We start from the raw sequence: 25,270 nt of genomic DNA on the forward strand, positions 1-25,270 counted from the left end.
CACTATAGCCCTTTTCCAATATAGATAGGTTTGAGAGTAAATAGAAAATTCTCTCTAGCTGCTTTAGTCTATTAGATTTATTTTTTTTTTTTATGTCTTCCATTTCTGGAACCACAATTTAAAGTAAGTCCTTGCGAGAGTGACCAGGAGTTGTTTTGCTCAAAGAACTGTGAAAGCTACTGAAGTGAATTCATTTCAGTGGTCTCCTAACAGTTTCAAGGTCATAATTTCTTAGAACAGCAGGCAGCCAAGGCTCAGCAGAACAATTTCAATCTTACTGAAAGAAGAGTATAATTATACATAACAACAGACTAATTCACTCTAATTCCAGGTGGTCTGTCTTAGTCAGAAAAACACTTTGAAAGATCTGGCTTCTCTAACAAGTCCTGGTGCTAGAGAAGAGATTCACTACTGAAGGCAGGGAGACTGTCTCGCAGCACCAGATCATCACAAAAAAGAATTCGTAGGACAAATTTTAGCAAAATGTTCAATATAATCTGATTTAGGCTCACAAATAGCTTTACTTGCCAGAACCCATGATCAGATCTTATTGAAAACCATGATCAATGCTTATGGAGTTGTCCGTCAATAAATTAGGCATTAATTTTCATGGCCTTGTATTCCTTCCTTCCTTGTGTTTCGCTCATCTCTATGTTGTAAATTTCTATCCCTTCACAGAGTATTGATGTGGGGGGAGAAACAGATCACGGCTACTGTTTATTAAAATGCCTTTATTCATGAAGTTGTTATTAATAATAGCATCAAGCTGTTATTTTTTAAAATGGGTAACTGTTCGCCCAACACAGTCACTTACTCATGCAATTCACTCACACACTCAAATGTCTCCATATAGCAGCCTTTGCCTGCTTGCGTGCGGTCCATGTCATACATTGTTGATGCTCGTGTATGTCAGTGGCTGTACCAATTCAGCAAATGCTTAGTGTTCTGAGTTCGTCAGTTCTTGCAGAGGGATGCTGGTCTCCAGAAGTTAACCATCCTTATGAGACTCATAGCATCTTCTGAGCATGTAATTTTCTTCTTTTGGCATGTTGTTCTCTGCTTACTATTTATTTATCCTAACAGTACCTACAGGAACCATTCACACAAACTCAGACACAAGAGGACTTTGTAACATCTACATTTAATATTGGATTCCCCTCCCCTTGCTCATCTTCAGCACTATCTAATATGGAAAGGAATGCTATGTTTGTTAGTAGGAAGAAAATTTTTAGATCTCTTGATTTTCAGAAAAGAAAAATATCACAGTATTAATCAAAACAAAATCACCTTTGCCCTCACATAATTGGCCTATGCTGCTTTTGCCAATACTGCATGAATCCTGGCCCAAGACAAGACGCATGTAGACCTTTGCATGCAGATCCATTTGTGGTTTTGCCTCCACTGCATTGGATATTTAATATTTCCTTTGAGGGTTTGAGCTTTCTTGAAAGAAGAGGTAGAAGAGGAGCATGGTACAGGTTGCAGACTGAAGAGTAAAATATTGTGCTCTCAGAAGAGTCAACAGAGAAAAACCTTCGTGTGGATTCTTTCAATTTTCAGATGCTAATCTGCTTTCATCTTCATTATTTCACTGCTCATGTTTCACTGAGCTAGACCAAAGAAGAAGTAACTGCAAACTTATACCTAGATAAGTTTAAACATACAGAGTTACCAGATATTATCACAAATGGTGATATCCAAAGCATCTCAAACATTTTGACCTAAGATGCTCCACTGAGCATAGCCGTAAGTATGCCTACATCAGCTCTTACTAACTTTAAGAGGTTGCAAAAATGGGAAAGGAGATAGAATCTTTTTGCAGGGATTTTGCAAAGCAAGTGTAAAGATACAGTGCAGTGAAGAGATATCCCGAGAAGTCATGAGCATTATGATAAATACACTTCTATGAGGGATGACGATCTACAGACAAAAAAATTGTACTAGTTTGATGATTCTGTCCTTTGCGCTCTAGGTTATAGCTTGCCTATCAAAATAAACAGTCGTTATCTTTTGTCATTGCAGCAGGGTGCCACAGGAGCTGGGAAGCGACTGGGTCTGCTGTTGCTCTCTGTGACACAGCACTGAGACATTGTTCTGCCACCCATGTGCATCGTGTTTGTCTCTTCTGGTTCTCATTGTTTTTCTCACTTTCTCCTGTTACCTTTAACAACTGTCTTCCTCCTCCCTTTGGGGCAGTGGAGAAGGAAGGCGAGTGTAAAATCCCATTAATGCATGCACGCATGCACAGACACACAAGCGGACACATCCGTTGTTTCATAAATCAGTAATAATACTCAGAAAAGACAGAACTATTTTTGATGGATTGGAGCAGCACTGAAAAACAGTTTTGACAACCCATGCTTTTGTGTCAGGGGTCTCCTTCAGATTCCTTGGATGCAACATACCTGCTGACAGCCCATGTGATCCTGGAGTAATACTTCAGAATTTAATAATAAGGAAAGTCCTTCTCTAAAGCAACAGATGAGTCTCTGTCATTCGTACCATCAATTGCTCCCTTCTACTCACAGGAAAATTGTTTTGTTGTTGTTTTGAACTAGGTAGTTCATTCTACAGACAAGGCTGTGCCATTTCCATTTGTGCACTAAGAATCACTTCTGAAAAGTTGGCTTTTTTTCAAAAATTAACTCTGTTTTCTGTTTATTTTTCAATTGAATATGAGACATGTCAGTATTCCAAATTTTCAATACAGTAGTTACTACATTAAAAAGCATATTACTATTATCTGTCTGTGGTAATATGCATTTGCTCCTGCTGGTAGACCCCCTCACAATGGGTCTGATCTTACCTTCCTGATCTGATTCCCTAATAATTCCACTTAATTCTGTGTGTTAAACCTACGAGAGAAACAGAAAGTAGAATCTGACCGAAAGGTTCTTGCTAATAATATCAAAGAAACTGAAAAAGAATCAGGTCTTTAAATCTGGGTAGGCATACTGTGGAGGAAATGGACTTTTAAGAAAAAGTGAACCAGCGTTGATATCTAGCTCAAATAAAGTGAAAAACAAAATAAAAACTTTGAAGGTGTTTTAAGTGGTTACACGGTGCTCTGGCTCTGTCAAGAGACACCAGCTGAGTAGGGTCATGGTCACAGCACAAAAGCCTCCACAAGTTACATGCGTGCTTTAAGAAACACAGCTGGTGCCTCAGAAAATGATTACCTGATAAGAACCAGCTCAGCGGTGTGGGATGTGAGTGTCAGGTGGAAAACCTCTGTCTTCCCAATGATACATAAAGTCCAGGTTCTGTGCATTCACAGTGGTGCACTCCTTGCAAAACCAGGTACGTTAGATCCTGGGCACACTCTCATTCAATGAGTCAGAGTATGTTAAAGTATTATTGGCAATTCAACTGAGTCAAGTCAGCTACTGAACTATCCTTGAATTTTGGAAATGAAAACTTAGGGACAACTGCCCATGTGCAGGTTTTCGACAGTTGGACCAGGAAGGAAATGAGCAAAAGGCTTCTTTTTATGTTACCATCTCCGTCTTTCACCTTTTCCTCAACCATCAAACATTACTCCACCCAGCCATACATCCACCTTTCCTGACATCTTGCTATCAGCTACCAGACTTGCCTTTCTTTTTCTTATTTGTTTAAAATCCAAAAACCATGCAGCTCATCTGCCTCCCTATGCTTCCAGTATTGTTGTTACAGTGCTGCTATCGAAGGGTGTCTCTCCTGTTGTCAGCTTGCTTCTTCTCTCTTCTGGGTCCAAATGTACCTTCTGTGTTCCCAGTGTACAAGAGTAAGGCAGAAGATAAAGTCACTTGTTAATTATTTTTTTTTCCCATGGACACCCAACAGAGAAATGAGAAGGTCAAGTTCTCCCTTGTTACAACCAGGTGATGTGGGACAACCACCTGGTTTAAGCAAATAAGCCATTAACTCTTGATTTCTCCTAAGCAATTACCTCCTACCTACCCTCCATCACTGTTGTTTTTCTGTAGTCTTCCACTCCGTCAGTGGGTGTTGGGGCTTTCTAAGTTTTTGGCTAGATGTCAAGTAATTCAAAAGTGTAGAACAGCTCAGTACTTGTTAACATTTTACTTCATCAGTGGCTTGAAGAAAAATTGTTTCCTCAGTAGGCAAACATGTGGTTGATGTGACATGGCATAAAAGCATGAGAAAATCTAACTGAATGGGGGAAACAATAGCAAGCAGCTGGACAGGAAAATAGAACCAAGATAAGAGATGAAGGTCATCTTTTCTGTTTGTTTGCCTTCATAAATTTATGCCAGGATAAAATAGGTTGATTTCTCTGTCTTGTTTTTCATTCTTCCAAGGTAGTGTTGAGATAAAGTGTCTTGAATTGGCTGTTTTTCATTTGTTTGTTTGCAGCTTCCTCCAACAATAGTCCTGATTAAAGCCTTTTCTTCAAGAATTGCTAGTTTTCTTTTCCATAGAGGAAAATCTAAACCACTTGCAGAGATAAGTAGGTAGTGTCACAGATCTTACTTTGCTGTTCCAGGTTGCTCTGAACCCCTGGGGATGAAATCAGGACATATACAGGACTACCAAATTACTGCCTCCAGTGTTTTCCGTACACTCAACATGGACATGTTTGCTTGGGAGCCCAGGAAAGCCCGGCTGGACAAGCAGGGCAAAGTTAATGCCTGGACCTCTGGCCACAATGACCAGTCACAGTGGTTGCAGGTAAAGTTTCACATACATTTTCCCAAATGTTTATCTTCTTTGTGTTTCAGGTATGGGGACAATTGACTGGTTTAGGATTATAATCATATTCTTCAGTTTCTAAGTGTAGCCATCCTAACTCTGCCACATGTAGATGATGAAGCTATGAAAGCCCACACAGGTCTTTATGTCTTTGGTACCTCAGTTGCAGAAAGCCCTGCTCAGGGAAACCTTCACCTCAGCTAGCCAAACCTTATGAGTTGCCCAGCAGCAATGAATTTTCCTTTGTTAATGAACACAAATAGTAGTTGCAGATCTGTTTCACTGGCTTCTCCTCTTTTGTTGAACGAGGTGATTTTTTCTCCCCCACTTCTGTCCTTCCAAAGCTCCCTGGAAAACCACATTTACTTCAGCTTTGCGCATGTTAGCAAATCTGGCTCATAGAAATTATCTTTATCTAATTGAAACTGCGCAAAATTACCTTCCAACATCACTCTGAAGCTAGCAAGACTTACTCAGCACGTGAATTCATTACAAACCTGTGCACAGGGGATGTTTTCAGACTGGGAGTGATTTATACAAGTCAGTAGTATGCTAATGTGAAAGGCTGCAATAAATCACTCGTTTTCAGTGATCAAAATCAAGCCTATTTGACCAGTTGCTGACACATTTACATTTTTTGAACTGTTGAAAATAGCAGTGTTTTGAGTCAGCTGCCAGTTTGCAGTGCAGTTCTCAGTGGGAAGCCTCAATAGCACTAGATGTGGCTACTAACGCCCTGCTATCTTTTCCCATATAAATTATGACACATTAGCTTTTTTACCTACAGTTACTAAGCAATTTAGCAATAATACGATTACTGTCTTTTCTCCAAGTTCACATATGTCCAGAAGGGGAGGAGCAGTTGCCTTGTCTATTTAACTTTTGAATAACTGAAGATCCTGGGATTTGCTGAAAGTTTTTTTGAGCAGCTTGTTGAAACAGCAGTTAGTAATGATTGGAGAGGAGAATTTTATTGTGTAAATTTTATTTACAGTGGAGAAGTAGATGAAAATGAGTCTCCATGTAAAAGAGAGGCAATTGTATCATTTTTAGCCACATCAGTGATACCAAGAAACCAAGGGTGCACAGAGACTCCACAGAAATATCCTGCGGTGTGTTATTCCTCCTGTGGATGACAGTGGATTTTTAATTAACTACAGATGGCAAGGGGCTGCAGAGTTAATTCTTATATTCTAAAATTTTCCATTCTGTTCTAAGTCTTGCTATATTTGAACCTGCCTGAACCTGCAAATTTAATCTGACCACATGCACAGTCTCTGCAAGTCCTTGAAGTATCAGACGTACTTTTTTTAATCTAGTCGAAAAGAAAGTTGTGAAGAAATACTCACCTTTTAGTTCATTTGTCATATGACTATGATATGAGTTCAGTAACTTCACAGGAATATGACTAATTTATCCTTTCCTGAAAGTCATTATACTTACGATATTGCTCCAAAAGAGTATCATAACATTTCTTGTTCAAAAAAACCCTCAAACTTGTTTTTTCAGTGCTTAAGCTGGTTATTAACTTCTACTATAGGCAGATTATTCTGAATTCAATCCATGAGTAGAGATGGGCTCACATGCTTCAAGTCTAGGTAACGATTCTGTAAGACATACCTGTCATTTAATTTTGTCCGTTCATTACTGTTCTCTTTGCTGGTAGTTCTCTGTTTTTTCCCTAAAATGCAGCATGTTGTATTTTAACCTTTTAACACACTGACTGTAATTTATCATCATGCTGCTTTCTTAAAGTTAGTCAAAACACATTTGTAAGAAAAAGTGTGTGAAAGCAAACTTATCTGTATGCGCTTTTCCCTCAACAGTTATGTATTACAAGGAATGATCCCAGTAGCGATTCCATTGTATCCTAAAACAGGCTTAAAGTAAGACACAGATTTCTGGATTTTGCTAAAGTAGCTGGCCTATCAATACAATATTTCACAGTGTTAGCTTTCCAAGAGTTTTGAATTTTCTTCACATGCCTTATTTGGTTTCTCTTTTGTAACTTTCACTAGAAAGCAAATAAAATTGGGTAAAAGCCTACTGAATACCTTTAAAAATCATTGTAGTGTATGGTATGTGGATGACTTGAACAGATCTGCTCTGACTTATTTTGGGGGATCCTTGCCTAAATGCCATTGCTATCAACTGTTCCTCTGTTTAAAAGCTTGTGTGCTGACATACATCTCAGAGTGCCTGCTGTGATAATGGTTGCTGAGAGGTGATGTTTGCATTATGCATAAGTGCTACTTGCTACTGCTTATGAGCAGTTCACAGCACTTTTGGATGAACCCTAGAGATAGATTCTTCTTCGTCATAAGCTGGGCTTGTTTTACTTGTTTTTCTCTCAAAAAGGAAAAATCTGAATCTTCTGTGTATTTTAAAATGCAGCTATTAACAAGTATGCTCTTTGTTTTAATGTGTTCTGGATTGCTACATTCACAATTTAGCTCCAGAGGCAGGAATATGAAGTATTATGTGACTCCACACAGACTGTGCATTTTTGGGAACAAGAAAAATACTCATATTCTCACCAGCATACTGGTGGCGCAGTACTCACCAGCAATATTAGTGCTGCAATTGTTGAAGATCTGTTGTGATCTGGACTCGACTCACTTAGAAATTCCAAGTTCCCCACACCACACTTCTTTAAACCAAACACTGTCATTAGCAACGGAAGAAAGTATTTTTGTGACATGGAGGAAAAATTAATGAGATTAGATGACCAAAATTGTACTTTTCCAGCTCAGTCATAATCTGGGTCTGAATTCCCCCACGTGCTTCCTCAAGGGCACTCTTGCCATTCCTTTAAAGATGGTGCTGCAGAAACCATGTCAGTTACCTGGCCTAATTTGCAGCACAGGAGCTTCCATTAACTTAGGTAACCTGCCTGTTCAGTGTCTGATTTTAAATCTATGCAGCTTGGTGATACAGAATAAGGTAGCTGTTCAGGTTTGGTACCAAATTTAATGCGAGTAATCAGTTCCAGCAACATTCTCTACTCTTGAATACTTTCTTTAGAGAGTCTCTTCCTTTTAGCGACACTTCTGTGAAACCATCTGAATAAAATTAAAGATTAGGAGGAGGTGGGGAAGTGAAATTAAACAAAAAAGGAGTAATGGTTTGCTTCCCATAGTTATGTATAAACTTAGCATAAACTAAGTGAGGTAAAGCATTTCAAGTTAATTACTGAGAAAAGAAAGAAAAGCCTAAACTTCACTTTCCTTCATGGCAGTCCCTTTCCTTTATTACTTTGATTTGCTTGTCAGCATCATTTGCTACCTTGAACCAGTTCACAGTCATTTCCCAGGATCTCTTGCTGAGCTACTATGATCAGGCTGCTTTGCCAGTTTGGGGAGTGCTTCTGCTCCTCCTGGACACCATCCAGGACTGTCATTCCAGCCAGTCACCCCACTCCCTGTTTCCTCAGTTATTTGAAGTTAAAGGAGGCACTGAGGCTATAAAGTTTATTGAAAATTATTCCTACTGATCTTTCAGATGCTTAGTGACTGCTCTTTTGAATAGATTTTCACCATTCTGTATCTCATGTTCCTAGTGGAGACTATCATTCAAAAGAATTAAAATTTTCCTCAAAATTCATTCTCACTCTACTACTAGTTTTCTGTAGTTATAAATTATGAAGTCAGAATAGTGGCTTAAACTCCTTTGTCTCTATTTACTGTTAAGTTTGGGTATTTTACAGTATTTCCTTATTTCTGCTGGATCGACAGATACCATATCCATCATTGTATTATCTCCCACCCTCTTTCACTGCCTAATAAGGACAGCAACACTATCTACTCTAATGCCTTTGCCCATTTGTCCTTTGCCTGGTGCTTCAGCAAGTAATTTCTCTGATACTGTTTCTCTTATCTCCCATCCTTGGCATTATTCCTTGGAGCTAAGGCATCTCATTTCATTTGGTGTCTCCAAATAGCTGGAGCTTTCTTCTGCCCTCTCAACCATCTCCTTTGCATAAATTGTTTTGTATGTTATCCTAGTTCTAACTTTATAAAAGTACATGGATATTGGTAGTATTTTATCTTAAAACCAGTGATATGCTGGGTTTTTTGAAGGCCTGTCTCTCTACAGAGCAGAGCTGGGTGAAAAGGATGCCTGTCTTGGAAGCCTGCTGAGGTTCCTTTTATATCACCATATTATCTTTAGGTCACCAACAGCACTGCAGTAGCTTTATGTTTCTGGTTGTACCTGAAACTTTAAAACAGTTTACTCGCTGGAAAAATGGCTTTCGTCTGGTTGCTTAGCTTGTATTTTGCTGCAAAGCTAGTGGAAGGTTCTACGGCTTGATGGGTGTAAATGGTAAACCTGATACAGTTTATCCACAGTTATTTTATATATCTACCATTGAGCTCAGATGATTTAAGAAAATCATCCTTCCCTTAAATAGTGGAGTGGAGCAACAAGCGATGTCTTATTCTAATGTTTCTCTTGCTGATTGTTTGTGATGGAATCACCTAAGCACTGGGAAAAAACAGTTGCTGATAAAGAGAGAAGATTGTTTGAAAATTGGCAAAGCAACAGTTATATATATATATATATACATACACAGTTTTAAAATGTGATGATTGCAAGTAGTATAATACGTTTGGGTTGGGTATTTTCCTGCCAACCTAATCTCCAGTATTAGACAATATTACTGAGATTTTTCATCAACACTGTTAGAAAACAATTCTTAGTGCTGCAATTGACTTATTCTTTCAATTTCATAGGTGACCGTCTTTTTTACATCATAAAGTCTCTTGTTTGAAAACAAAGGCAAAATTGTATTCCAAATAATTACTCGCTTTTTGTTATATATGTGCAAAAATGTCTCTATCTACAAAGTCTCATGCCATCATAGGATCTACTTAGATTCATTTCCAGCATTTATTTACAGAGTTTAAGGTGAAAGAGTTGTTATTTAATGGCTAAACAAGACCCAGGTTCTACTTAGTTTTTCTTACAGAGTACTCTTACAGAAAGTAGACTTTGACCTACATTTCTCCATTATTTACAAAACTTGACAGCGGTATGTGTTGTGCTTTGCACCACCAACACAAGTCATCTAAAATTGTCTAAATTCTAAAATAAATGAGGATTAAGAGAAGACAGAGGGTAGCCATGCCTAATGCTATGTCAGCTCCAGCAGCCTCATCCAGAGCTAGAGAGACAACCCAGACCATTTTTTGCACTTCACCAAGTTGTTGGCTATATTACCTGATGCAAAGGGACTAAACTACAGGAATTTTTAATTTTACGGATTCTATATACAAAATTTACATATGCAATTTATAGGTATCTTAAAATATCTACTTCTAATTAGTTGCTTAGGCTCCTCCTGTAGGCAATGGAAAGAGGACAGCACTATCAGGGAATAATTCATCCTACCCTAAGTAAGTGTCCTAAGTTTCCTGTTATCAATCACCTTGGAGATATGCCTTTACCCTCTTAGCCATAGATAGACAATTAGCTTAAACCAGATGACTTTTTGAATGATGAAGGTTACGTGAGGTGAATCCTTCCCTGTTTTAATATGGGAAGAGAATATTATTTTTCATTCATATTCGTTAGCTGAGCTTATTTTAATGTTGGTGTTCATTCTGTCACTAAAAAAAAAAAGGAATGTTGTTTCCTGTCTCTCATGTGGTATTTGCATCTTGTCTATTATTGCACCTGCCTCTTTCTTCCTTTTTTTGTTGTATTTACCAGTTTATTTGTAATGAATTCTGCAGAGGCTTACTAGATGGGAAACCACTATACTGTAGCATTTCCTGAATGCTGAAAACAACTCATAAGGAGAAAATTGTGTGGATTAATTATCTTTTGAATTATGTCATTAGTAAAGCAAGCATTAATACCAATACTGGTTAAAGGAGCCAAATAAGTGGTTTCTGTTTGGCCACCAGCTTAAATATTTTATTTTAACACCCACAGTCTGGAAAAAAAGAAAGTGCTTACCAACATCCTAATGAAATAAGGACTTGAAAGACCCAAAATTGGAATAGGGTAAAATGTTAGTTTAAGGCCAATCGGGTAATTAACATAGTGAGGAAATTACATGAATTCTAGAAGGCTTGGACTGCTAAGCAGCATGTTGTGACTGATCTTGGAAAATTACAGTATTCTATGGGAATTGTAAGTTTAATTATAACATGTTATAAACAAAAGGCATGTATCTTTCTCTGCAGCTTCCATAAACCATAGCCATCACCAACAGATCAGGAAAGGAACCAGTGTCTTTTACATGTACAGCAACAAAAGGTGCCTCTCATTCTTCAGATGCAAAGTTGATACTAATTGATTATAATTTCTCATAAGCAGAAAAGTGAGTTCTCAGATTTCAAATGGCAAAAGACAAGTTGTGCAGAGATCGACTTTTCTCTGTGCCATGTTTTTTCTTGGGATACTGAAAGATATTTACAGTCAATATTGGTCATTTTATCTTTTCAGCTCAAAGTCATCTTTTTCTTTTCTTGTGGTTCTTGGCAAGGCAGTTGTCATTTCTGCTTGAAGACAACTTGGACAAACGTAGCTGTGGCGTCTTCTTGGTCTTATGCTTACCTCGATAAGCAGCTTCACAGGGTAATAGTCTGATAGTTCACAGGATACAGGATAGTTCACAGGATACAACATAACAAGGAAAGTTGTGATTAAATTACTAATGTGGATCTTTACCATACTTTGCCAGAAACTTGCTATAGATAATGTTCCCTATAAAAAGCAGCCAGTGGTAGAATAAGGTAGTAATGGACAAATACTTCCGAGTGATTTAGTCAAAGACAAAAGCAGGTAAAGAGAGATACCCACTTCTAAATAGCACACTGTTGAATTAAACTACTTTGCACTGCCTAGGCTAGCATGCCAAACAGGTCACTTTAACTGACTTCTTTACTTGCCCATAAACCATAGACTTAAGTTTGCAACTAGATGATCACTATTTGCTTTTAGGACACTGTGTAGCTCAATGTGAACAGCAAGCTTTTTTCTTTCTTTCTTTTTTTTTTTTTTAAAAAACTCTGATCTCTCTGTATGTTGCCAAATCTTCTTTTTTAATACTACTAACAAACACATAGAGAAATGGTATTAAGAGGTATTCCTTGATTTCCTAGTCAGAGTTACCTGCCAGCAAATATTTGATGGCCATTCCAGAGGTCACTCTCTAACTCAGTTTTTCTCCCAAATCATTTCAAGCTAAATGCATTATTCACATTAATAATGTTACTGAATTGTGCATTTCAGCATTGCCCTTCCTAAATTGCTTTTGACTTTGCAAAGCTTTCTTTGGCAATTCATTTTATGGAAATGTTTATAGTGGTAATTGAATTTAAGTCTTGAAATTAAATAAGGCAGCATAAAATCTTCATTTATTTTGCTTTTTCAATGCTGTATTTAGGCTGTATTTTGTCATTTAGGTAGCAAAGTCTAGAGCCTTGGTAGAATCATTGATTTTACTCTGACCAAACATAAAGAGATTGTTAGGACAGGCAGAGTACAGAAGCTCTTTGTTGCAAGGTATCCAGGAATTAGACAACAAATAAATACAGCATGATTATTTCCTGTGATAAAAATTTCTATGATGGCACCTTCATAAACAGGTACAACGGAAAGAGTCCGTCTGAACTGTAAATTAGCTATGGCTAAGATTTTATAGGAGAAAAACATTTCATTGCACAAAGTCCTACTCTGTTAAGTGTATTATATTCCCTACTCTCTCTGTTAAGTCTTCAATAAAAAATGAGGGGTTAACTCAGTGTTCCAGAGCCTATCTTTGGAATATAACAAATTCATCATCAGTAACATAATTTGAGAAATATTTTGAGAAGTTTCCATAAACATTTGAATCATGTCTAGCTCTAAAGCATTGCAGGAGAGTACTGTCAGTTACCTTACTGACTTGTGTTTTTTCTCTGTGTATCACTCTCCTGCAGATGAAAGTTAAACTGAATAATTACCCATTTCCTATTACAATAACAGTTTCTGATCTTGCTTTAAAAAATCTGGGACCGTAAGCAAAAACTCCCTGGTTGTTGTGAATTTTGATGTATGTAGGATTTGAGTCTGAAGTATTTTTTTGTTACTGTGTATTTACAGTGGAAATTGTGCTCTTACTTGATGCCAATAGCAACACCTTCTGAAAATGGCATGCATTAAATTTTAATGGAAAGGTGTTAGTTTTTCATTGTTTTAAATTCCTGCCTGCTTTATCTAGCTGTCCTTTCCACTGTTTGAAATAATGTTCTCTCTCTATTTGTGAAACAAACCCATATTTTCCTTGTCCTCTGTTAAAATACAAAATGGCTACAAAATTGTCTAGGTAGGAACCCAGAAAGAAAGGGTGCCAATGTGTGTCTTATTCATGCCACCTTCTTCCGTGGCAGTGTTTCAAAATAGCATCCACTTTTTTCCTAATAAAATTGTTTGTTGTTTTCGTAGCTACATCTGAATTAGTTTTAGACTCAAACACAGTTGGACACAGTTGTTGCCCCACAATACTTTTCGTCTTGACAAGATAAAAGGATGACAAAGAAAATATAGATGACTGAGAGAAATGAAGCGACCTTGACAAGGTCAAGTATCTTTAAGCAGCAAAAAATACCTGATGTAAAAACAGATGAGACAAAAGCCAGTGCAGGATGAAAGTGAAAGAATAGAGTGGAAATGAGTCTAGTTCTCTTTTCTAATCGCTTGATGCTTTATTAACTGGACTGCGCTGTTTTTATTAGCCCTGTGTGTTTGTTCCCAAATGTTAACTTCTTGATGAAGCAAAACACATATTTTCTTCATGTATCTGTCAGGATCTTATCAGTAAAATATACAAAGATCTTGGAAAGCTATTCTTCACTGAATAGACCTCTCAATTTTGCATTCATATGATTTTTGTCTTTACGCCACTTTAAAAACGTAGTGAAGCTGTATTATGAGATTCTGGTTGACTTCAGATGTTTGTTCAAAATCTGCTATTCATTTTCTTTTTCTGTTCCCTACATAAAGTAGATAGCATTTGCCTAGCTTGGCAAATGGTGAACAGAGATCATATCTTTTTTGCTAAGTATATAAGGAAATTGAGACACAAACACAAAGTAATAGTGGCAGAGGATACTCAAATTAATCTAAGTTAGAAGGCAACAAACTACCTTGCAGCCTTCTTCAGAGGAGGTGAAAATATGCTTAACCAGGCTGACATTTACCTAGCAGTAAGTAGAAAAATAGAACAGTCCTATCTCAGCATGTTAAAGCATCACATAGAGTTGATATGGACATTTCTCTTGCTGTTTCTGAATCTTAGCCTATTCATTGGTTTCATCATGTATTTCTCCCTAATAACAACCTGCTCATAGTTCAGCGTTGGTCTCAGCAGAATACTTAACAGCTTGGATTTTTGGTTTTAGTTTGTTAACTCAGGTGTGTCTGTATAACAAGGTATTGTGCTAGACCCTTTTTCCACTCTGCTTAATAACATTCATCCTGCTTGATCCTCAAGTAACGCAAGAACAGTTTCCCTGTCAGAAAACATGACATAAGAGAAAAATCTTAGCAGAAAAGGTGAGAAAGAGAGAAAGAGAATTTAAAAGGGAAATCACAATAGAAAAAAATACTGCAACTAACCGTTTCTTCAGTTATCTAGCTCTTGTTCAAGAGCACCTTGAGAGTTGTAATATAGACTGTCAAAACAGACTCTGGGAATTTTCTCGCTGATTTTGGGCCTGTGTCTGTGTCTACTCACAGGAGCTGAGAGTTAGTCAACAGGCACAGAGTTAGAAATAGAGGCAGATTTTCTCAGAATGGAGTCATGTTTTTTAATCTCTAATTCATCTTTGACATCGGGACAGAGCTGAGAAGATATCTGAGTTGACAGTGCTTGTACTCACATTTGATAGTTTTTCCTAAAATAAGTCAGATAATAGATTATTTTAAAGGAATGCATGCTCTAAGAGTTAGTCCTTGGGATTACAAGAACTTCCTGCCTAATTATGTCTTATACATAACCAAGTTTTAATTGCTTTTGTTGTTGGAGTGATCTCCTTAGAAGCTTCATGTTTAATTAACCACAAGATATATTAATCCTATTTCAACACAGCCTTTCTTTGTTGTATAATTAAGCAGAAAAATACTTTCACAATTAGAAGTTAATTCTATATATAGCTAGTAAAAGGAAAACACCTCTGTAAAAAACACAGATCTGTTATTTCTAATGGCAAAAGAAAAAATATTTAGACCGATCTTAATGGGTCATCTTGTTAAGGGATGGTGAGAATTATAACACACCAGTACTGTTTTCAGCTACGAAGTATTAAGAAAACTATCAGAATGTTTTTTAAAGGCCTTACTGCAGATGGTTAATGATCTCCATTTGACAACATCAGAAAACTAAAAAGGCTTGATACAGTATTTATAAGTACAGGAACAGACCCTCACTGCATATTCCTTTATCTGAATTTATTTTTATTGACTTTACTTTGAGATGTTCTTCAGTTTGTCTTATTTAGATGTCAGTTACTTTGAGCTCAAACACTGCCACTGTATAGCAGATATACAGATATTATGGATTCAGGTTTGTATTTTGCTACATAGCACTAAGCATCCTGAACTTTTAGAAACCTCGACAGCACGTTGGAGGAGTAGCGAAGACTTGATTTTTTGGAGAGGTGCCAGACAGCTGATGTTGTTTCATGGAGCCAAAGAATAAAAGTAAGAGATTTTTAGAGAGTGGTTTATTGACTCATTAGCTAATTTACATGGCGATGTTGAGACTAGAAAACTCACTGATCAGCTGAATTAGCAAAGCATAGATGCCTCCAGACTCAATAAGGGCCTCAGAGCCCAGTCGTCACATGGTTGAGAGCAGCACACAAGTCCACCACAGAAGAAACCCATATTGTTTTCAGCATCTCATTGACACTCAACCTGTGAAGGTTGTTCATCCACTTCAACAGGATCTCTGGAAATACCATTATTTTCTTCTGTCTACAAACATGTGTTGCATGCTAATATATGTACAACAAATGGGTTGAACCTCAATCAAAGAATGTGGAAGTCACAACAATGATGGATCACGTATTAGGAGAATGTGAGCCAAGTCCAAATGAGCCAACAGGAGTGATAGCCTGATTATCAGTAGAGAGGTGCCTGGTGACTAATGAACAAATGATGCATTCATTTTCCTCCTTAGACAAGCTTGCCTATTTCCTGCCCACAGGTCTATCTCCACTGGGAGGACTGCTTTACTCAAAATAAACCTCAGAGCTGGTTTAAAACAGCTGCCAGTTTAGTTATTAGTGGTTGACCATTTTTCACAGCATCTGCCACATTTATTCTTTTCACTGCCCCCAAATGTACACTGATACAAATTGCAGGACCACAGTAGGATTTACTCTGTGTTATGAAATACATCAGAGGGGTTGTTTTTATTTGAGAGAAGCTTAGAAGTCTTGTTTTCCAAGGTTCACAGCAATAATTCATAGTCCTAGAAAGTCTTTTGATATTAAAAATTAAATCTCTGTTTTATGAGAATTTAAGAGTTATTTGGGGATTATTATCAGAGTTTTAACATGGTTGCCTTTATTTTCTTTATTCCCCATCCTACTGTGTGTAATTTTGTGTTGCGAAGGCAATCTGACTCTCTCAATGTATAAACAAAATAATTTTTTGTAATTCTGAGATAATTTTCCATTTAAAATACAAATCATAAATAAAACACAAGAGAATGAAGGAAGGGTCTTTTGAGAATTTTGCATGTCTGAGTTACATTATATCTCCACAGATGCACATGGGGAGGGTGCAATCTTTCTCCTTTTTTTCCACTATAATTTTTTTAATGTTCTGATTGCATTCCACTCATCTGGTAAAATGTCATAAAATGTTACCTGGTTTCAGTTCTAATGAAACAATAATGACACCCACTATTAGAGCAAGAGAGGATAGGTAGCAAAGGACTGCAGTGTTGCATTTTTTGACCCTCTGAAAAGTCAAACTTCAAATGGAATAATAGCATTCTGGGAAAAAAAATGGAGCAATTGGAAATAAATGCTGTCATGCTGAGTAACATCTAGCTCCGTGATTTAGAATAGTCTGTCATCTATTATGGAAGCTCACTCAAAAGGTGGAAATTGTGGCTAATCAATTTACATTGCAGTCCTCCCACATTGCATGAGCCTTTCCATTTCATTTTGGCTGAAACAAGAACTGAATTCTGGGAATTAGATTTTATTTCTTGCATTAAAAGATATAAGCAAGTTAAACTTTAATGCACAAGAAAATAAATGAAAACATTAAAATTAATTATTCAAATTTAATCTGTTCCTCAGTTTTACAGAGAATTGTAAATCTCATTTTAGCCTTGCACTTCAGCCATTTAGGCAATGTGGTCTTTAAAACTGAAATAGAGACTCTGTGAGGAGCTTTCTAGACAATTTGTTCATCTGTCACTTTGCATTGTATCACCCCATTATTTCACAGATGAAAGGGAAAATCATAGAACGAAACTCAATGCCATGATGCTAAAAAGGCATTGTTTGTAAAATACAGATCTTTTCACAGAACTGCACTTGATTTTAATCGTCATGTAGCAGGGATAAAAATAAAGGCAGGCAGTTCTGTTATTTTGTTATATTAATTAGTTTGTCACACTAACTTTAGGACCACATTGCCACAGAAGCTGTTTGAGAGGGTTTTTACAGCTCAGGAACTGCCATTAACTAACCTATTACAGTAACATAAAATGTTTTTTTTCTACAGAAAGATTAATATCCAAGATAAACAATGTCTACTTGAGGCAGAAGTAGAAGAAGCCAGCCAGTCTATGTTCAGATATGGGTGGCACTGTGCTGGTCTTCGCTCTTTGAGTTAGATTTAAGAATCAATACTGTGAGGTTTAAAAAATAATTATCAGAAGTCTGATGCAGAATGTAGCAAAGTCAGTGTAAATGCTGGTTTTTATTTCTATATATTTTTGCCACAGTACATAATGACTGGGAGTAAACCGTGTCATGCACTGCAACCCCTAGTCATGCACTGCTACCTTACTAGAGCAATGGCTCCTCTTCAGTGCTGGATTCGTTGTCCGTACCATCCTGTAAATGATTTCTAGCTCGGTTGCCTGAAGTGTTTGACACACATTTACCAATTTGGTTTTGGGTTGCAGGGTTTTTTTTTTAACTTTGAGCCAAATCTTCTGAGTTCTCTGTATGTAACATAGCAAAAAAAAAGTCAGAGAAGAGTGGAGAAAGCAGGCTGGGAATGCAATATGCAGTATTTTTCACAATATGAGAAATAAGTGCAGTCCAATGAGATTAGCAGATGGCAGGTTTATACAAATAAAAGGAAACATATCCACATTAAGAGCTAGCATTGAGCTTGCTATAGTAATGATAGTCCATACCACTAACCACCTATAGATTCTATGAACTGGGGATTTAGGAATTTCATGTTTTCTGCACTTCTTTTTCTCCTCTGTACTGCCCGTAAGTGGATAATAAGATACTGCTTGTTGTACCTGGAGAAGGGAAGTATGTGTGACGAGATCTGGAGGACATCAACAGTAAGAGTCAGGTTTTAGGAGGAGGTTTTAGATCGGAGAAGCTCTGACAAATGGTTTTGTGGCTGTGAGAAGTTGATTTGAATTCAAGGGGAGGCTGGACGTGGACTCATCCAGTTCTTACAGGAAGAAACCCATTAGACATTACTAAACAGACAAAACACATGAGGTTCAAGAAATTCCCTTATCTGAAAATTAATGAGAGTGCAGGTGTATTAGGCCAACATATGTATCTATTTTGACTTTCATATCTACTTTTGGAAGTCCAATAATGGATCCTTGGTTTGCACCAGTACAACTTGTCCTCTTCTGTCAGTCTTCTACAGAGACATTTACCATACAAGCAAAGGTACCACAGTCAAGGAAAGGGAAAAATAAACTAAACAAGAAGGTTGGGACAGCATAATTATATTTCATTAAAATGGTATTTTTTTCTCTTTTTTCTTTTTTTTTTTTTTTTTCCTTTTTGCTTTCAGATTTCTATGTAATTTTATTGTTACAAGAACAGCTTCCAAAATTTCCGGTTTCATGTAACTGGAAGTAAATGCTCATTGCTGCACACCAAATACGGGGCATATGTTTCTGTACTCTGACAATCAAAATAGTTATCTCCACTGAGCTTGCATAATCAGATTGACTCAGGAGTAGTGTCAAAAGACTAATTTATGGATGCTACTCTAATTTCATAGACCTTCTAGGTTTATTTCTGCAGAATCATATCCTTCAACTGTTGCTCCAGTTTACAATAGGACTTCCTATTTTATAATCCCGTAAAAAGACCATTTCATTATGATTCCTTACTGTGCATAGGTGTGTCAGTATTTTTCCTAAATCTGTTTAGCCAAATCTAAGCAAGTCATTGGCACTCCATCTCTCTAGTCTCTCTTAAAGGGAGGCAAAGAGCAATTACTGCTTTCGTGAGATGCCTATCTGGGATATACAGAACAAACGTCCCTCTGGAGGTGGCTGTTCTCTCCATTGACTCTACATTATGCTGATGAGTTGACATGGCTAGCTTTGGTTAGGAGCCTACCTTTCAGAACAAAAGAAGTTAGTCGAGATTAAGTCGACCCCAACTTGTCATTCAGTATTTTTATTTGAAGTCATTTTAATATAATTATCCAACTGATTTTCTTTCAATATTGTTAGGGTAATAGCCTGAAATATATTCCTACACAATAATTTCAATGCTGAGAATGGTACTGTGCCAGCATGCTGTCCACTGAAATTAACATATGCCTTTTCCAATTAGCCCTCAGGAAATGGAGAAAATCTTGGAGGCTGGCAATCAGGGCAACCTGATTGTGTGGACAGACAGTATGAAGTATTTGGAATTTGGTTTTAGTGGACCTGCTGGTTTCATTCATATCACTTAACTGAAAAGGTCCCTCAGGCACTGGCAGGTGGACAAGGAGGACTGCATTAAAAAAGGGTGATAAGTACCTGAGGTCTGCCAAGGGGCTTCCTTGTATCTTATAAATCCATTATGTGTATGACTTCCTGTTTTGATTTTTATATATTTCATCTCAAGCACTGTGCTGTGTTTCGCGTTATATAACTGAAATACCTTCACCATAGAATGAATTACCTACATAAGCAATTAGCCACGAGAACAACAGATTTTATGTTATAATGTAATTATTTCATTATCAATGTTTCTAAACTCTTAAATTATCACTATGCGTGATAGTGTCAAGTGATCTTCACAATATTGTTTCTGTTAACAAGTAAAATTGCACTTCAAAAAGAATAGAAGACCTATTGTGTAAATGGACAAAAAATGGTTTTCCACAGAAGAGTTTTTGAGTGTTACTGATGGACAATGGAATTTTAAAGGTACTAACGGTAGCTTTGATGTGTAAAAATGACAATATTTGTTGGCCTCGTTAAATAAATGATTGGGGAATAGGCAAGATGCTGATAGCGAGCTATGTACAAAACCTTAATTTACTGCAACATCTAAACATGTTTGTGGCACATTGATGAGTAAGTAATCAAGGCATAGAACATAATTAGCCATATCCACTATAAATGTTAGCAGGGGAAAACAAATTGAGATTTAAAATCTGATTACTCAAGTCTACCTGACTTTCTTAGTATCAAAAAGTCCACTATTAAATGCACCTGCTTTAATAGTATTTGTAAATTGTCATTGTCAGAACACACTATAAAATAAGGATGACATGCAGAATTTAGTGTTGGATTACAAATATCACAGGAAACATAGCTGACTGAATTTAGAATTGTGAGCACTGTAACAAGTACTTAAGAGTAACTTCATGCAACAAGAGCTTCAGGTTTTTTTGTGAGAACTCAGGAATCTCTTGCTCATACAGAAGCTGAAAGATTTTTCACTCTGCTGTGTTTCACTCTGATCAAGATGAGAGCACTTTGTATTAGCTGAAGCTCACAGTAACAAAAATGTGTGATTTAGGCTAAGATGTTATGAGGAAATGCTGAATGCTTGACACTCCATTGTGACACTATAAGCTGCTGTAGTAGTTATGGGAGAATCGTATAGGGAGCAGAAGAGATAGTAGGAAATTGGCATTGTTCACCGAACCAAGAACATGCAGGTGTTTATGTATTGTCTGTTCTTGTCATCACTTGAAGGAGGCAAAAATCTTGCCTACAAGAGGTATTTTTTCCTAGGTGTTAGTTTGTGGTTTTTTTTCCCCTGGGATAAACGGTTTAATTTGTACAATGGATCAATGGATATTGCATGGATGCAGCAAATTAATGTTTGAAGACCTGTTTTGATACCTTACTTTATAGTTTAATCTTTTCATCATGTTTATTTGTGTTAATTGTTGTACAGATTTCCAAATTAGTGCATATTTGTGCAAATATAAATTTTTACAGATTTCAACAAGTATAGAAATACTTATAAAGATATTTAACTTTCCATAATAACACTATCAATGCATTTGCATTTTATTTGTACTGAGTTTTATACACACTTAACAATAGTTACATTGTCCGTCCCACACACTGAATAATTTCTAGCAGTGACTCAGTTTTCTTTTGTTTTTGTTTGAGTGTATGTGCTCATGGGTCTCACCACAAATAAGCTCCAAGTGCTCTGCAGAGTATTTTAGGCAGCTTTGCCTTTCTGAGAGCACCAGAGTCTGTAGAGGCTACTGGCTGGAAATTCAGATTCATGCAGAATGACCTGGTGCTCAGAGCTCTCGTAAAAGTTGTGTCACCCACTTTTCACCAGTTTTGCAGACTGCAAGTTTTTCCTCATTCTGCTCACAACCCCTCTGCAAGAAAAATGACTTGCCTATCTCCCTGCCTAGAGAATTGAGTTAAGAGGGTCTGAATTTCCTTTCAGAAGCTCCAAGTGACTGTGGCTGCTGCTGGTTTCCTCTGGGAATTAGGAACATGTTGCAAGACCTGATGAGCTGTTCCTGATTAGCTGCTTCACAAGGGGTGAAGTGGTGACTGTTGTTTTTGCAGAATACATCAAAAGCCTTACATGATGTTCGAATTCATTGATCTGATGCGTCACGTTAGATTGGATGATACATTGCAGTCATGCACTGATGACACTGCCAGAATAAAAATTAAATGAGAATTACCCAGCCAGTGGGGGGCGGGGGGGAATTTTGTCACTAATGGTGTCTGTATTTCTTTTCAAATTCATGGAGAGATTTTGCTGAATAGCTATAATCCACACCTTTGCAATTCTGTCTACCGTGCCAAAATTGTGGGATTTATCAGGCAGATAAGGGTACCCTAGGTGCATATTGATTTTATAATGTAAATATGTCACTTCCAAGACAAAAAAAGGCAGAATTTTTTAAACATTTTACCAATAAACAGTAACAAGAGTGCCAGACTTGTGTTAAAAGTTAAGTCAGTCTTACTACAGAAAAATCCAATACAGCCTACCTACTTTGAAGAAGAATTCATATGAAGATAACTAGGCTGCCTTGAAAGAGCAGCAGCCCGAGTCATGTTGCCAACATCCCACTATAATTTTCTTGGGGATGTATCAGGCCCTTAAAATAAACAAAAGTTTGCATTTACATGTCTTTACCACCTGTCCTCTTGCCTCCCATCCTTTCATCCATCTCAGTCACATCGACATTTAATGCAGGCTCTTAATCATTGTGTTTGTCAAAGCCTGCATGAGCGGCCATGCTGGAAGCCGCGAAGGGAGGATGGCCATCTGCCATCCTCCTCTCCATATGCCTCTGCATGTGGATGGCAACCCTATGCAGAGACCACCACCTTGCTGCTGGACATCTCTTTTTCCAGATGGGTATCTGATGTTTCTGTGTTCTTCTACTGCAGTATTTCCCAAGTCCTTCCACTCCTTCCATTATGAATCATGAAGATCATGGACACCTACTTATTGAAAGCAGTGGGCAGATACTTCATTTTAATAATAAGAGCTGCTGCATTATTTTGGGCACGTACAATGTGTAGGGCACAGTAGTTTGGAAGCAGTGCTCAAGGCATCCATGGCAGTGGGATCGTTTATCACTAATTGGTATTTATCACTGCAGCTAGCCAAACAGTCTGGAAGGTTTCAGCTCTTTTTGCATTTATACAGTCACAAAGCAGCCAGATGCCAAGATTTCAAATCAGCCATGCTGTATACACTGTAAATATTCCTCATTGATATGCATCTAACATGCATACATCAAAAGAGGAGCAAAATTATGAAACTAGAGAAGTCTGAGCATTCACTAATTCAACACAAGTAACTTGGGGAAGAAGATTTGATTTTGAGATAATCAGTTTAATATCAGGGAAACCAGTTAGAGCACATTATATCATAGCTTATTTCTCTTTTAGTGTTAATGATCGAATGCAGTTATATGTATTTAATTTCTGGTTATGTCAACATATTTCTAATCTGTACTTAAGTGCAAGTGGGTGCTGTAATAATCAGATCTCTGCAGGATGGTTTATGGTGGTGAGATTATTATGAGTAACACATTTTAAGCAATAAGTCAAAAATAGGGAATACCACTTTTTAAATACTTTCCTTTAAGAAGTATACTGCTGATTTTACTTCTCAGTGGGGAAAAAAAACACAGTTTAATTTCTAACATAATTAAGCAGATTGCAATATGCACGAGGAGGACTGGGTTTTTACATTGCTACCTTTCATTGGTAAAACTGTTTTGGAAGCAAATTATGGAACAAAGAGACAGTCTGATGAGAATACTCCTAATTGAGCAGCTGTGGGAGCTAAACCTTTGTTTTGTGCCTGTCGCTGGTGTTGTAGCTGCTACAACAGCTCGCGGCTTTGTGACAGAGTGTAGCAGTGGAACCAGAGCCATGCAAGGCTAATCAGTGTGTTTTTGGGAACTGAGAGTAAGGCACTCTCAGTGTGCCCATATTCCCCTTCGAAGCCCATGAAATTTACACTAATTTGAGATCACACCTGAAAAAGGCAGAATAAGGTTTGTGTCTCACTGTTCCTGGAGTGAGCTTGCAGAGAAGAGACAAACTTAAGCGTCGTTCATATACGTACAGTTTTGAGGTGCTGCTATTTTTAGTTTGCTATGGGTGAAACAATAGTTTCTTAGGATGGTCTGGCAACCCATCAACTAGAATTGGGCTGTGTATATAGCTATGAATCTTGTTTGCCTGCATGCAGAGACATGTGTAGAACAACTGGGGTATAATTTGGTAGAGATAAAATTATCAGCATTTAGGGAGAGAAAAATGTATGTCGTATCCCTTCTTACTGATTTGATATTCTGTTTAGAAAAGGCTTAGCTCCTCCAGGAGTTTGCACTGATAAAAATATATATTGCAGAGTTCTACATTAAGTAGTATATAAAAATACTGGCAAGGACCATCTCATTTATTTTAGTTCAGTGCTTTCTCCTCAAAATTGTTACTTCTATATTTCATCTGCTATATCGTAAAAAGTCTAACTTCTCTGATATGCAGCCTGAGAAACTGAACACTAAGAACAAATGAAACACAATGTTTGGTATGCAGTACACTTTTTACTGTCGTAGTGGTAAATTTAAGACACGCATGATGTGAGTTATGTGTAACAATGCACTTGTCAACAGGTAAAATACGTTTTCAGTGCCCGCTAAAATTTTATGAAGTCTTTTTTGTCTTATTTTGGATTAAATTGTTGATTTTCAGAGAAGTCAGAGTAAACTGGTACAGAAAGCAACGATGAAAGAAGGATATCTCCACGATATTAAAAAAAAATATTTGAGAAAGTACAGATGTGTATAACAAATATCATATCATTTGCATGCATCAGTGAGAATGTAGCTAAGACAAGATTTGCAGAGAAAATAGATATTCCTTATGTGGCCAACTGATATCTTTGCTGTCATTAACAGGAAGATCACATCCTTAATTTTGTCAGTATTCTCTACTTCCAGGGAATACTGAAACATTCTTGATTGTAGCTAATGGGCCAGCACAGGACTAAGTGTATCCTGTTGCTCTTAGATTTGCTCTGAAGAGCTTCCATGGACCAATGAAAATAATTGAGAAAATGGGAAAATGGAGCTGCACTGACAGGTGATTGTTGGTTTCTAATAATATTCAACTGTAAACTCATAGAATAGTTTGAACTTGTCAGGTGAGGTGTCAGCTGTCTGCTGGCTACATGTGCTGTCACCGTCGGTGTTCAGGGGTAGAAGCTGTCACCATGAATGGTCTTTGGAAGTTGCTTTCCACAGTGAAGCTCTAAGGCTTAATTATTTATCCCAGTATTGGCAAATACTGGAACATCAAAAGCGCTTGTGCCTGTGGAAAGTATTTATTCATGTGTGATTTCATGTTTTGTTTAGACCAAGCACCAGCAGCTATTTTAAACCTTCTAAATGCAACTGCATTGTTTTCTGACAGTGTATGGCTATGGCATCCAGCACCTACAGAAGGAAACATTAAATGTAGACTAAATAAAAATAAGGTAAATACATGTTTTTAATATTTCACATGGCTTTGGTGAAAAATGTTAGGGACTTAATATCATCCAATATCCATGTCATTGGCACCATAATGAAAATGAAACTTCCTCAAGCTATGGGTAGGAGCTCTTAG

At 37.3% G+C, this 25,270-nt stretch overlaps 1 protein-coding gene across 1 annotated transcript in view; it reads left to right on the forward strand.

The window, feature by feature from the left end:
* The window catches only part of EDIL3 (EGF-like repeats and discoidin I-like domains 3), a gene marked incomplete at its 3' end in the record, with an annotated part of 84,160 nt that extends 79,486 nt beyond the window's left edge, over positions 1-4,674 (forward strand). Inside the window, exon 8 of the mRNA XM_009696770.1 lies at positions 4,490-4,674. Coding sequence (XP_009695072.1) covers positions 4,490-4,674 — 185 coding nt within the window. The remainder of the gene's footprint in view (positions 1-4,489) is intronic.
* Positions 4,675-25,270: the final 20,596 nt, after the last annotated feature.

The sequence above is a fragment of the Cariama cristata genome, unplaced genomic scaffold, assembly GCF_000690535.1.
Source record: "Cariama cristata isolate BGI_N322 unplaced genomic scaffold, ASM69053v1 scaffold1593, whole genome shotgun sequence".
Classification (NCBI taxonomy): Eukaryota; Metazoa; Chordata; class Aves; order Cariamiformes; family Cariamidae; genus Cariama; species Cariama cristata.